Here is a 14,512-nt window from a genome sequence, read left to right as displayed (position 1 = left end):
AGAGCCGTTGAGAAGGTTCTCTCACTGAGTGGTCAATGTTTAACCTCCCAAATGTTCCCCAAACCAGCTTATCGACGCTCTGTGCACTATTAAAAATAAAAAAGCCTTGGCTAAATGTTTAAAAATGAATTCATCTTAAATAACATTCATATTTTTAACAGCATTAACACAAACATCATTTTTCTGTTTGCACATCCACACTTCAAGCACAGTACTCATTCAAACAGAATAGCTGGTTTTCATGTAATTAGTGCACCAGTAACCTAAAGAAACTTGTATCGTTTTGTAAAATGAATAATACTGATAATAATAAGAAATATATAAATTCATTAATTAGAAACATACATTTTTTTCAGTCTTCTATTGAATCAACATCAATGCTGTGACGTACAGGCTTCTAAGCTTCACTCCCCTGCAGGCAGTTGCAGACAAGATTAAATTTCACCCATTACTTAAAGTCTTGTGCTTTATATTACCTTATTACTTTTTTATTTGTTTCTAAAATGAACATTTCTAAGATTTTATTTCTATTACTAACAGCTAAGGAAATAGTCATAAACGTAAACCTAAATTATTGTTGTTGAATGTTTGCTTAACATAAACTTATAACGAAAAAACAAACTTCCCATTTGGCTAAAGAAATTCTTACTAAGTTTTACAAAATATTTTTGCCTATTTTACTTAGATTTAAAATCTCTGAAGAATATGCTAAAAGGTTTAATGATAAATTGACCTCTAAAAAAAATTTTTTTAAATGTACATGTTAAGGACAATGATGGGTTGGTTACCAAGAGCTACACCTATTTAGTGTTAGATAAGTATTGCAATTTTAAATTGAAATATTACTTTTCTGCTGTGGAAAGGTCCAATTAAATATGGTGTACCTCAAGTCTCACAGTTGGCATCCCCTGATTGACACTGACCACTTAAGGGGTTGGACTGGGGTGCTAAACCACCAAATGGTTCCCGAGCGCGGCTGTGCCTGCAGCTCCCCCATGGCTGGGTGAAATGTAGAGAAGTAATGTCACAAACCGAGGTTAATGACAGTTTAAGGACTTTAACTTGGCCTTTTACCTTGGTGTCTTGTTGTTTTGCCCACATCTTGATCATCCTTTCTCTTTGTATCCCATTTTCATTCAATGCAAAACTATAAATCTTTATTTTTATAATTCAAAATTGTTTAACATTTCAGTTTTACTATCAAGTATTTTTGTTCAAACCAAACAAGTTGATTTTAATTGGTCACTCTTCTTTGATGTCAGATCTCACAAAACAAAAACTTTGCTACATTCTAAAGGTCACACTAAGTCACATGTAAATAAATTAAATTGTCATTCAAAATATGATGCTATTTATTTGTGATTGTTAATGTAATATTTTTATTCTGTAGTTATTTCTGCATTATTCTTTGATTTTTAAGTCCCATTTGTAGCATGTTCACTATGCAATTCAAATTATTGAGATAATTTTTTTAAAAATATGACATCTGATTTTTATTTGGTATTTTGTATTGCTCATTAATTGTTGCGTAAAATATGAAAAAAATGTGACGTTTATAAAATATTAAAGCAATTTATTCCACTACATTTGCAAGTCTCTTCAGTTTTTCTTTGATCATAACTTCCTTTATAAAGCATTTTATCAATTAACAATTCGCCTCATTATCTAAAACATAATCCACATGTAATAAAAGCTTTTTATCTAAATTTCAATTGCAATAAAATGTGTTTTTTAGAAATGATAAATTACTAACTAGGAAAAAAGGAGACTGGAGGCTCTTCAGGATTTTAAGGAATGTCTGAAAATTTTATTATATATTGATTTAGAAGGTGACACATGGAGACCAGATTTTGTTTCATTATGTAAACATATAAAATATAGTTTGCAACGTATCCAAATATTACTCCCCCAATTCGGTTTTGTGATATTTCTGTCTTAATCTTTGTTTTCTATTAAAATAATTCAACTTTATAAAAAACAATCAATTCAGTCTGTCTTGGATGCATTAAATGATTTCTGAAGGGACAGTCTGTGTGAGTTTATTTTCATGACAAATAAAAAAAAGTAGAATAATTATGAACCTGTAATGTTTTAGGAGACCTCCATTTTTTTATTGGTGCCAGTTTAGCTGCATAAATTTATTGTATTAAAGGAGACAGAGTGGGCCCTTAAATTGCCTTTTCATAATGAACACATTTAGTGAAGGTAATTAATTTATAAACTCTTCCAATTTGTCACTTTGATTTGTATTTTAGTTAATTGTGGACGTAATTACGGTGAGAATTAGCGGCTTTCAGCAAAGGGAAGGGTTTCAAGGTCCGGTTGAATCTCGAGCACCTTAATAATTTCCCTCTCTCCAAGATGTGATGAAAAGAAGCCATAAATCAGGGTGATCGCTGAGGGCCAATAGTAAATGGTTCCATATTTCACCACTGCTTTAATAGAAATATTCATGTGGGGCCCTTAATGAAATTAAACTCGTGATGGGGACGTTGGGAGTCCAGTTGGAGCTGAACATGGATGGGGAGCACAAAAGCTTTTGGGATGATCCAAAAGTTGTTTTTAGGCGGAAATCCTCACTTATTAGAGGTCAAGAAGATGTTTTTTGTAATGGTGTCAACGGTTGAAAAAAAAAAGACAAAATAAAGTTGATGTATATGTTTAAAATATTTTCAATAAGTAAGAAACTATCTGGTTTGCTTCCATAATGACTAAACTTTCGGGATTTCCTCGCAGGCCAACATCAATCTCACAGTTATCATTCTGTAATTGGTCATGATCATCAAGGGCCACAATTAAATGGCGATCCTTTACTTGAAAAGTACCAGCTGACTTGTTGATTTCCCCAGAGCAAATAAACGTCCCAGGAGCGCGCTTCGCTGATGAATTGACAAAAACTAATCAGCTTTATTGGTAGACAGGTTAAGGGCAACGGGGTGTCAATAATTCTCGTTCTGACCTCCTCTTCCATTAACTTTAAGTGGCTTATTAGAGCGGAGTCACCCGGAGCCAGGGGCCCATTACGTCTTTCTCCTAATCACATTTTAGGACTTTCAATTACAATTGTTGGAGACTAAGTTTTAATTGTTTTTTTAGGAGAGTTTCAAATAAATAAACTTTTTTTAATAATATTTTGCAAAAATAATTTTGAATTGACTTAAAAAATATTCCAACATTAAAAAAACTATTTGTTATTTGACTGAAATTAAAGTAATATTAACGCCAACCAATTGTCACATCTGCGACTTGTGCGAATGTTATCTAAAATTAATCAAAACTGAATACTATAAAATAATTTAAAATTAGGCTAATGATTAATCTTTGCGCTCACCGCTTTTTAGCCCATAGTCTCATTCCCATCCATAATACTTCTTTCTGTGGCTACATTGTGAACTATAATGTGTTTTTATCCGCATCATACTCTTGTTTTCAAGCAGCCCTCGTGGCTTGAGCATTGCAGAGTCTCGTGCGTAATAACTGTGATCAGTACGGGGCGTTTTGCGCGCATGGCACAGCCCCCTATAGGAGGCTGCACCAATCGCCTCCATCTGACCAGAATTAAGTGTCAAACGGAGCTCCTCTCTCACACTCTGGACCGCATCATAACTTTGGAGAGGTGGGAAAACCGCGCTGACATTTCTTTCAGTTTCACAGGCGCTGCTACAGGGACGCGCAGCCGGTGACCCATGGAGAAATCCAAGAACTTTCGCATTGATGCGATTTTAGCCGTCGATACACCAAAGATGCAGACGTCACCGCTCGCGCTTGTGACTTCTCTGTCTTCATCCTCCTCTTCTCCCTCCATCCCAACCTCTGGAAGCGTGGCAGCCCCGGAGCTGAGCACCAGCGCCGACTCTTTACGCGCTGAGACGCCGTCTCCTCCGAGGATTTCCACCTGCGGGTTGATTCCTAAGCCAGGCTTCTTCAACAGCCCGCACGGCATGGTGGGACTGCACCCACAGAGCACCGCAGGGATCCCGGCTCAGGCTCTTTACGGACATCCCATGTACACCTACTCCGCAGCTGCGCTCACAGGCCAACACCCTGCGCTGTCCTACTCCTACCCACATGGCTCACATCACCATCACACCAGCGATCCCATCAAATTAACAGCCAGCACTTTTCAGCTGGACCACTGGCTCCGCGTCTCCACTGCTGGGATGATGCTTCCAAAAATGTCTGACTTTAATTGTAAGTAATATACAGAACATTTTAAAAAAACAGATAAAACCAAACTTCCAAATTAATCCTGAAAAAGTCACTTTTGGATTTGTTCAATTCAACTATCTTCTGAATAAAAAGGCCGTCTGTCAGAGGGGTTTTCTTTTTTAGTGAGAGGAACTAAAATGGGCAGATAATGGACAGAGGGGAAAGTGGCGCAGCAGTGTGAAAGCCACAGCCGACATGTGATTTGCTCTCCAAATACTGCCTTTTCTGTTTCTGCTCGTTTTAACAGATTTGTTCAAAAATCAAGGGGCAAACACTTGCACTAAGGGGATAGTCATAAGATAATGCTGCTTAAGCAAAAACACTCGAAGACAAGAAGACAGTGTGTTATAAGATGAGGCAGATTTAAGATCTTATTTTGTAATCAACTTTATTAGAAATTGTTTGGTTTTGCTGTACTAATATTCTCGTTGTTATTCTGCAGCTCAGGCCCAGTCCAACCTGCTCGGGAAGTGCAGAAGACCGAGGACAGCCTTCACGAGTCAGCAGCTGCTGGAACTGGAGCATCAGTTCAAACTGAATAAGTATTTGTCCCGACCAAAGCGCTTTGAGGTGGCCACGTCCCTGATGTTGACAGAAACGCAGGTAAATCGCGCGGACTTCAGATTTTGGAAAGATGGTTAAAATATAAAACTTTTGGTAACTTATACTGAAATACAATCAACAAAATAATAATAATTCTAAGCATATGCACGTTGGAAAATATCTGCATCAACCACTTGGAAGGTCTTTTTTTTTTTACTTCTTAGGTCAGGTTTGCGCGCTTTTGCGCACCAGCTATTCTGTGTTTTTATAGCATTTAATGCATAAAGAAAATGTGGGGTAAATATAAGTAATTTAAGAGATTATTGCTTACTATCATGCGGATCCATCAACTGAAAATTCCATCTGTTCCTTTTCTCAGGTCAAAATCTGGTTCCAAAACAGACGCATGAAGTGGAAGCGCAGCAAGAAGGCCAAAGAACAGGCCGCCCAGGAGGCCGAGAAGCAAAAAGGATCCAAGAGCGGCCAGGAAAAAGCGGACGGACTCGATCAGTCGGACTATCACGCCAAGACAGACTCGAGGAACGGCAGAATAAGAGACTTCCGGGACAGTGACGACGAGGAGGGCGACACGTTCCTCTACAACTCCTCAGACTGCTCTTCAGACGACGAGCGGAATCACAACAGCGACATCAGTCCGCAGCCGTGAAGCTGCGCAAAACAAGACGAACTTTTCTGTTTTTGGAAACACTTGCATGTAATTCAATTCACTACCATGGAACAACCGAAATCATGAGTTTAAAACTGATGTTTTTGTAAGCAATAACAGGCTCTCTTTTTTCCAGCATCCTCCTGTTGCGCTCGGCTGTGATCTGTGAAGCTGCATGGCTCTAGGATTTGCAGAATTAACCTGATTATTTTTCCCGAAAAATCTAACATTTTATTGCGTTTATCTATTTTTGTGCTGCCAAATCTTTTGGTAAACCTCTTATTGTTTATTTTTCTAAAATGTATTTAAAAATGGAACTCATACAGGTGCATGCATATTTTTTAGCCTCTCTCCAGCTGTCAAAACATAAAAATAAACTTTTATATCAAAGGTGACTGTAGCATGATTGTGGCCGCAGGCACGCATGTAAAGAGGACAAGTGCTGCTGCATGCATGTCCTCTTTGAAGGCGCACAGTCCCTGGATTCATGATTTAGTGGCGCAGCTTCAGCCAGCTGTTTTTTCCTCCTCTGACAGCTCGGGTCATGGGAATCACTGTTAATAGCGCTGTCGGATCTGTGCAAACGTGCAGCGAGAGCAAACAGCAAGTAGGTAGTGAGACGCAGGAAACATTTCACACCACACTAGCAATGGTCTCGTATTAATAAAACCCTTTAAAAGGCGTGCTCAGTGCGGTTTTGGCCGCAGGGTGAGGCCTGAAATCATTTTCAAGTCATGACCTGACAAGGAAAAATGTCAACATTCATCCAAGAGACTAAATTAATAAAGAAAATGTTAATTTGATTGTACGTTTTGCAATCATTTAAATTATTTTTCTTTAAACTTTGATAAAAAATAGTTATTTATATTCCCAAATCCGTGCTTAGGCCCAACTCACCTGTATGCCCCGTTAGAGCAATAACCTTATGTTCCCTGGTGATCAGTGATGTTTGAGTGATTTCCTTCCATTTGTAAATGCTTACAAGAGGATCTGCCGGTTATCTGCAGCTGTTTGTTTTAGCAGGCCAAATTAAAGTTCAGCCTGGGGTCACCAGGTAAAGCTCTGACAGACAAAAGCTTGTGTATGACCTGAACACGGAGTCCATTGATCCTATTATCTCCACCATACCGAGCAAATCTGCCTTTTCTCCATCATTTAATAAACACACCTGTTTGTTCCTCGAGAGATATCAGGAGCCGCCATGAAATAAAACAGCAGCTTCATTCGTGAACAACAGACATTTCCTCCTGCTGACCTTGACGGCCAATTCCTGACCCCAGGTTACCCACACTGCAGCCCTGGATGAATTCAGACGGATGGAGATAATAATTAGGAGTAAGTATCGAATGTAACAGAGCAGCTCTGCTATGCTAACCATGTGGGAAGCTCCTGGCGTCAGGAAGCAAACACACCAGAGAGGATTCAGACTCCCCAAGCAGGTCGCTGCAGCAGAGTGTGCAAACATGAATGAACAACACAGCAAACCCTTAAATTCACACGGTTCACACACAATGGAAAGGTAGAGAAAAAAAAAATCAACAGAACGAAAAATCAAACAGACACGGCTTTTCATAGAATTACAACTCCATGAAAATACAAAAAAATCAATTTTGTGTTTTTATATCACCAAATGTACAAAAATTAGTATGGACAGTATCCAGTAGTCTAAAATCTTTATTTTTGTATCGATTTAATCAACACCAGAAGGATAAAATAAAAACAGTCGTTTTTTCTTTTCTATAAACAGGTTTGCTCATTATACACAGTATTTTACCCAGAAGGTATTCCTTGGGCTCCATAGGTGTTTTGGATTTCTGGTGTGTGTATGTTTTACAGTTTGAGTGTGGCCTCTTTGGCCTCCATAGCTTTGGCGGCGACCTCGGCGCGCTCTGACAGCAGCGCCGCTTGTTCAGCTGGTGCCTGTGTCTGTGCGTTCTTTAGAAGGAAGTGGCTGATAAAAAGCTTTAAGCCTTCCCGCAGCATTGCTAACTGGGGAATTCCTGAAATCCTGGTGAATGAGAAAAAAAAAAAGACAAATGTTGATTTTTCAAATTTACGATTTATGTCAGGCAGCAAAAAAAACAACAACAGATTTTTAGCCTTTTGTTGCACAAAATTGACTAAAAATCTTAACAATTTTTAATCCAGGGACAAATGTATTTAGATCATTTCTTTACTATTTGTTAAAAAAAATAAAAATAAAGAACAGACCTTCCAAATATAGCGGCCAAATCTTCAGGATCGGTGTCTTTTAGCAGTTTGGTCAACACCTGACGCAAAAAGCGCACAGTGGGCTTATCGAGCTCCCCAAACTCTATCACCTAAAAATGCAAAGACAGTGACTATGATGAATACTTTTTCAGTTCATGCAATGAACTGAAAAAGCACATGTGAAAGTGTTGCCTACAGAGAAACATTTGGTACCTTTAAAATGGAGAGTGAAAGGCATTTCCTTTGAAGGAAATGGGTCACCAGCTGGACCAGATTGTTAAAGGTGCTGCTGGAAAGGTTGGGCAGCTCTCTGAACTTATCCCACAGACTGAACTGGAACGTCATCTGTTTGAAAATAAGCATTACATCAAGTTTTAAGTTTCTGTTTGATCTAAATAGATGTAGTTGTTGCACCAAATTCTCCTTTTTGAGTACCAACTAAAAGGTAGCCTTTTGATTTCTGCACTGAACCACCAGAGGTTTGGTGAACTCAACTTGTGATGCAAAAGGATCCAACTTTTTAATAGGTAGACATACTTAAAATGTTTGAATAAAAACATTCGGGACATTCATGCACATTCACACACCAGTGGAGCCACACTGGAGGAACGGAGGGTGAAGTGTCTTGTCCAAAGACACAACGACGGTAACTGGGGTGGATCAAGAGCCGCTGACCCGCCTGAGCCACTGCCACCCCCAATGATAACACAAATAACCAGTTATTTGTGCGTATATTATCAATTTTTTTCCTATTCAAGATCAAAACTGCAAAAATGGGGGTGTAGCATTTTAGATAACCATTTGGTTCTTAGGTATTAACTGGGTTTCAAAAACTACATGGACTTTCTTACAAAGATCAGGCCTGGTCCATTGACCATTTCCTATTTCCAACCAATGAGATCACCGTCTTAGACTTTGCCATTACATTCACTTAGACTTTCTTTAAAGACCCACTCTGATGAAAAGTGTGCTATAACTGTATTTAACATTTTCTGGTGGCATTTTTCTGATGATAAAGGACATATATAAAAAAAATTAGGCTTAAATTGAGAGCTCTCAGTAACTAAGAGGGGAAGGGGGGACGCGGTTGCTCTGCGCAAATGGTCCCACCCATAATTTAGAGGCGATTTCCGAATGAACTACTGCCGCTGTGCAGAAACCGTCCCAGAAAATGACACTGGCTCTTTAACTTTTGGCTTGAAACGGCGTAATCGTAATTAAAAGACCACTGGGAACACTGTTACAATGGATGAAAAGGTGATCGGGGCGGGACTTTAAAAAAACACACTCTCACACTTACGCACACAGACACACACAAAAACAATCAACACTGAGTCAGAGAGATTATAAGGATCAGATTGAACTTTTTTTTTGTTTACAAAAAATGGCAAATTAGACTTTTGAATAGAATAGAACAGAATAGAATAGAATATACTGCCAGCAGCAGTTAAATTGTAGTTGGTCCAGCAGCAGCAGTGCACAGGGCAATAGTGAGTAAAAGGTGAATTCATAACTAAATACAAATAAAAAACCATAAGAAACAGCACAAGAGGTACAATAGACATAATAATAAAATACAGGAAACACAATAATAAATACAGTTAAAGTATAGTGTGCGGTTTGTGTACACTTTTTGTTCATTTTTCAGAGGGATCAATTGAGGGTGTTCGTGTAGCCCAGGGGAAGAAGCTGTTTGTGCGTCTGATGCTGTGTGACCTGAAACAGCTTTGAATAAACCTAAATTAGGAATAAAGTGTTAATAGGGGCAGAAAACTAACTATTTTGCATTCACTTAGAGAAGTTTTTTCCCCGTATTTCCATATCAGACAGGATCAGGTATTATCATGACTAAATTGTGAGTGAAAATATGCGTTTCCAAAACCACATCAGACACCTTTACCAGCCGACCACTTTGCTAAGATGACTTTCTCATCCAAACCCAGTTAGCATGTGAACAGCAAACATTCCCAGCAGCCCCATCTCCAGCTCTTGATGGAGACAATGGTTACCAGTTTCTGACATGGCGTTGGGGCAGCGTAGAAGGCGTGAAGTGTGGTCTCAACCTCATTGTTTGCAATCACAGTTAGAGAGGTGTCAGAGGCTCCCACACTGCAGAGGTGATCTGCAGGCCACACACAAACTGGGGAGGGCTTCACAGGTTCAACAAACACCAGCAGATCATCTGATTTAGTCCTCCACGGAATGAAGTGATCGACTTTTAAATTGCTTTTAATTCTTTTGAACGATCTAATAGAATGAGCCGCATTTCCGACACAAGCCTTACCTTCAGTTTATTCTCAAATTGCTGGGAAAAAACGCACCTGAAAGCGGCGATCGTGGGAGCAGAACTTCTCTCCCAGCACAGCGTAGAAGCCATTGAAGGTTTTCTCTTGCAGACAGCAGTCCATCAGAACGTGAACAATCTCTCTCTCCTGTTTGTCTTTCAGGCCCATTCTTTCAAAAGCAAAAGCATATTTCATTCATTATATTCTCCAAGCGAATGCTAAAATATTCCGTCTCAATGCTATAACAAACCTCAGCAGCTTCTCAAAAGCATCCAGGTAATCTTCACTGGTCATAAGAACACAGAAGATGTTTCTTCTCACCTCAGTGTTCATCCTTTGCTTCCTTGCCAGCTCTAAAACTTTGGCACTGAACTAGAGAAGAAACAAATAAAGATTCAAAAAATATCATGTTTTGGCTAGTTTTTGCTTTTAATCAAACATTTTTACCCAGATCTGCTCCTAATGTAAAATAAAATGATAGTTTTTGCACAGTTTTTGTATTTTTTTCTTTTTTTTTTAATAGAAATTTTAGAATTTCCTTTTACAAATGTGCATCCTTGCTTAATGTAAACGTATGCTCCTCTCTGTTATTTAAAATAAATCATGTTTTTTTTTCTGTTTTGCAGTGGTTATGAATCAGCATCACAACAACTGTCAGTGTTTCCCTTTACAATATTAAAACAGACTGTAGCCTAAATATTTATGTAAAAAACAAATAGTAACAAATCATCTTGTTTTTCATTTTAACCTAGAAAAATTGCTTAGGAAGACATTAATGCACACTTTCCCTCGCAAAAAATAATGTTTACACCTTTTGCATCTATAAAAGTGCTTTAAACCAGGATCTGTTATGGTCACTTTGAGTTTGGCCGATGTTATTCGCACACATTTACATGTGACTAAGCACAAAAATGGATGGAAATTCATGTTGACCTCACGTAATCCGTGCGATCGAAAGGTAGATTGCCGCACTGCCTGCACGTATTTTAACCGACCCCCCCCATGGAGGGTTTGTAGGACCTTATCTATCAATTTATTTATTTTCATTTTTTTCTTGTTTTATTTATCGTTTCACACACTGTTTTTACTGTCATGTCTTATCTGTTGTTGCTGGAGAGCTGATCCATCTATCCATCCATCCATCCATCCATCCATCCATCCATCCATCCATCCATCCATCCATCCATCCATCCATCCATCCATCCATCCATCCATGTGTGGTGGTGTACCCAGCCTTCAGTAGAGCTGTGCTTGGCAGTTGGGTCCTCTTGCTTGCCGATCATGGGCACACCGCTCCAAGATGAACCAACGATCCACCAGCGGCCCACCTGCTCAGCTGCAAGCAGATTCTCCAGCGAGACCCTCAGTTTCACATCACTGCCTCCTGAGCTTCGGTGGATCTGTGTGCCACACATTTATAAAGCATTTAAGCAATAAGCATATTTTTATATATGTAAACAAGCCCGAACAAAATGTAGATAAAATGTGCTTTTAACAGATGGTGTCACGGTACACTGAGGCCACCTGGTGGTGAAATTGAAAATGACTTGAAATAAATTCTGACAAACTGTTTTGTCACACACCAGAGTCCTCTGCAGCTTCTTCAGTCTCTCTACAGGTTCAGGATCATAGCCAGGAATCTTCCTGATGTCATTGTTCTTTAAAGCCAGCATAGTTTCCAGCATGAAACGCACCTGCAAAAGGGTACATACATGTTAGATCGTCTTCTAAAATAACAAAGACATAAAAAACAATATACTAAAACTAAAATTTGTATTAGTTACAAATGTGGGAGGGAGGTAAATTACAGGCTGACCCTGGTTTGGTCCTGAAACTTTGACTTTGTGTCGTTGGCTTTGCGCTGAGCCTCAGAGATGAGCTCCTTTAGAGCCAAAGGGTCGTCCTTTCTCAGGGCAAAACCGACATTCTTCAGCACAAACAGAATGAGTTCGATGTCCTTCTCCAGAAACGATCCCAGCAGAAGTTTGAGGATGTCGAAGATGAGGGTGGAATGTACCACCTGAAAGTTATACAAGTGAGCCACGATGGCCACGAGGTTGTCGCACTCTTTCCCTTCACTGGAACTCTTGTAGACCTCATCAAACCTGCGCACAACTGTCTCCAGAAAATGAGCTCCCACCTGGAAGGAAATGAAACATCATCACAGCTGCTAGTAAAGCTGATGCTGCCAAGCATCTTTAGGTGATAATAAAACACAAGATGTCTGCAAGTCCCACAATAAGCTAATGTAACTTAATTAAACCAAATACAATTCTGTTTTTGCATTTTTCAGAAGCTTCACACAGCAGATATAACCTTACCTCTAGTCCCACAGAGTGATGGAGGATGCTGACGAGCAGCACATGCTCCGTTACCAGGCGATCTGGCATCAAAGTCGGCGTCACACAGGCTGCAAGCAGCACCTCTGTCAGAGTGTCATTCATGTCTTTCCTGCTGTAGTTCATAAACAGCTCATTCAACTGACTGCAGACGAAGCCCATGTTTGGCTCACTTAGCCTGAAAACATCAAACGAAAACATTCATTTGTGGAAACCGCCCAAAAAATGAGAAAATCTACATTTTAGCATAACTGGACTTAAGCCTTTCTAGTAAGGTGATTTTCTCAGATCTTGAAAATGAAAATTCAACACAATTGATGCTTCTGATATACTACACGATTACATACAGGTTATGTATGCGGATTTGTTTCTGGTAACTCAGACTTTTTGCTACTAGCGCAGACAAACCTCACATAGATTGAATTTATCAAGACAAACCAACAAAAACAATTCAATATAGAATTAAGCTATAAGATTTTCTGTCTTGAACATAAAGCATATACAAGTCATCTTTGCCACTAACTGGGCTGGATTGTAAAAGAAATTATTTCTTGAGTTTAGTTTTACAGGTTCTGCGGTTTTGAGGTGGAAATGATCCCTGGACTAAAATCCAACCAGTTATTCAATGGGGTTTATAGCAAATCTTAAAATGTCTGATAAAGGCTTCTTAGGACTTCATCCAAACCTTTCAAGAAATTTCATTAAAGCTCATTTTCCTTACAAGCTAATTTATTTTATTCTGCAATCAGAATAAAATATAATTGTATACACGATGTGATCACACATTGAATGGTATAGAACCGTTTTACAGAAATCAAATGTATTAAACTTTCTTTTAAATACAGGTCATATCAGGATTTGGGTCAAATATAGTTTTCCAAGAAGGGCTGAATTCAGATGGTTAAAGAAAACAGATTGAAGATTACAAGTTGACAATCCAAAAAAATGTATATAACTTTATAAACATATAGAAGAACTGCTACCTGTTCAAGAGGCCTTTGATATTCCTTCGGAGCTTTTCCAGCTCAGCTTTGCGTTTATCATCTCCAGCGTTACGCAGCTGAGGTGGAACGTACTTTCCAGGTTCAGTGGTGACCTTAACATTAGGAGAACATCATTCATAAATAAATGCACGTCTCAGCGTTTGGTAAAACTAGGAATTCTAAGCATCTGAACTTACAGCTTCTGACTTTAAGCTGGGAGGAGCTTTTTCATCACTCTGATCTTCATCCTCTGATTCTTCTTTGTTTTCTTCATCTGCAGCATCACTTTCCATCAGCTCATCACTGCCTTCCCTTACATCCTCCTCCTCATCTTCCTCCATGTCATCCTCCTCTTTATCATCATCATCATCATCATCATCATTTTCGCTCACTTCACTGGCCATCTCATCTTCAGCTTTTTCATCTTCTTCTGACTGCTGAGTGTCGCTCTCTTCAAGTTTTTCGAAGTTCTCTTTGGCCATCTCCATGTCGTCATCATCATCATCACCTCTGTACATTCCTGCAGCCGCGGAACCAGAGTCGAGAACACCCAGGATGTAATCTAGCCCATCAGTCACAAAAGACTGAGGAAGAGTCTTCTTGTTTTTCCTCTTGTTCAGCCCAAGAAACCGCTCTAGCTTCTTTATTTCTCTGTCCTCTTGTTCATTTGCCTCCAACAGCGCCATCTGTCTTGACTCTTTCAGTCTGTTGACTTGTTTCCCTTTTTTGGTGGATTCCTTTTTTTTAGATTTGTCTTTATCCACAGAGGCAGCCTTTGACACATCCTTACTTTTATCCGTCTTTTTATCCGGATTTTCTGTTTTCGTTGTGCTCTTGCCATCGTTGGGGGTTAAACAGGGACTCTTCTTCTTGCCTTCGTAGTGACTCTTCATTCGGGCTTTCTTCATTTTTCGCTTCTCTTTGCGTAGTTCTTTTCTGCTTTTCTTTTTCACAAACCTCAGCTCATTTCTGCTCCCGACTTCGTCTGGACCACTTTGACTTTTAACGAAATCATCCACGGTCGTCATGTACTTTTGTAGCACTGGATTCGCCTTCTTTTTCTTCATTTTCTGCCTAATTTTGCCTTTCATTTTTACAAATTTAACTCAAAGTGGGTCATTCCATAAAATATTTCAGCTCTCTTAAATAGAAAACTTGGCATCCACAATTGCTATATTAATACTTTTTTTAATCATCTATTTTCTTTTTATTACCTAAACAGCACATGCGGACGCTGTTGTTGATATGACCTATGGACACGTGACAATCTGCTTC

The 14,512-nt window shown here is 39.1% G+C and overlaps 2 protein-coding genes across 2 annotated transcripts; one reads left to right on the top strand and one right to left on the bottom strand.

Annotated features, from left to right (window-relative positions):
- Window positions 1–3,560: 3,560 nt before the first annotated feature.
- On the top strand, window positions 3,561–5,809 carry mnx1 (motor neuron and pancreas homeobox 1). Its single transcript, XM_004081116.5, has 3 exons — window positions 3,561–4,191; window positions 4,652–4,812; window positions 5,132–5,809. Exons 1-3 carry the CDS (start codon window positions 3,687–3,689, stop codon window positions 5,417–5,419), a joined length of 954 nt encoding a protein of 317 aa, XP_004081164.1. The 5' UTR covers window positions 3,561–3,686; the 3' UTR covers window positions 5,420–5,809.
- A 1,266-nt stretch (window positions 5,810–7,075) lies between these two features.
- On the bottom strand, window positions 7,076–14,512 carry nom1 (nucleolar protein with MIF4G domain 1). The gene is made up of 11 exons (XM_004081114.4): window positions 13,435–14,512; window positions 13,238–13,350; window positions 12,237–12,432; window positions 11,732–12,055; window positions 11,499–11,609; window positions 11,145–11,315; window positions 10,166–10,287; window positions 9,952–10,084; window positions 7,844–7,975; window positions 7,631–7,740; window positions 7,076–7,427 (listed from the first exon to the last, which is right to left on the bottom strand). The coding sequence occupies exons 1-11, from the start codon at window positions 14,326–14,328 to the stop codon at window positions 7,250–7,252; spliced, it is 2,484 nt and encodes an 827-aa protein (XP_004081162.1). The 5' UTR covers window positions 14,329–14,512; the 3' UTR covers window positions 7,076–7,249.

Source organism: Oryzias latipes, chromosome 20 (assembly GCF_053564925.1).
Source record: "Oryzias latipes strain Hd-rR chromosome 20, Olatipes_Hd-rR_3.1".
In the NCBI taxonomy this organism is placed as follows: domain Eukaryota; kingdom Metazoa; phylum Chordata; class Actinopteri; order Beloniformes; family Adrianichthyidae; genus Oryzias; species Oryzias latipes.
The sequence above is the reverse complement of the archived record's forward strand: the minus strand, read 5'-3'. Positions and strand labels throughout refer to the sequence as shown.

Coding starts and splice junctions, on each gene's coding strand:
- mnx1 (XM_004081116.5), top strand. CDS start 3,687: ATGGAGAAATCCAAGAACTTTCGCATTGATGCGATTTTAGCCGTCGAT. Junction 4,192..4,651: donor AAAAATGTCTGACTTTAATT/GTAAGTAATATA, acceptor GTTATTCTGCAG/CTCAGGCCCAGTCCAACCTG. Junction 4,813..5,131: donor TGATGTTGACAGAAACGCAG/GTAAATCGCGCG, acceptor TCCTTTTCTCAG/GTCAAAATCTGGTTCCAAAA.
- nom1 (XM_004081114.4), bottom strand. CDS start 14,328: ATGAAAGGCAAAATTAGGCAGAAAATGAAGAAAAAGAAGGCGAATCCA. Junction 12,433..13,237: donor ATCAAAGGCCTCTTGAACAG/GTAGCAGTTCTT, acceptor TGATGTTTTCAG/GCTAAGTGAGCCAAACATGG. Junction 7,741..7,843: donor TTTCACTCTCCATTTTAAAG/GTACCAAATGTT, acceptor TTGCATTTTTAG/GTGATAGAGTTTGGGGAGCT.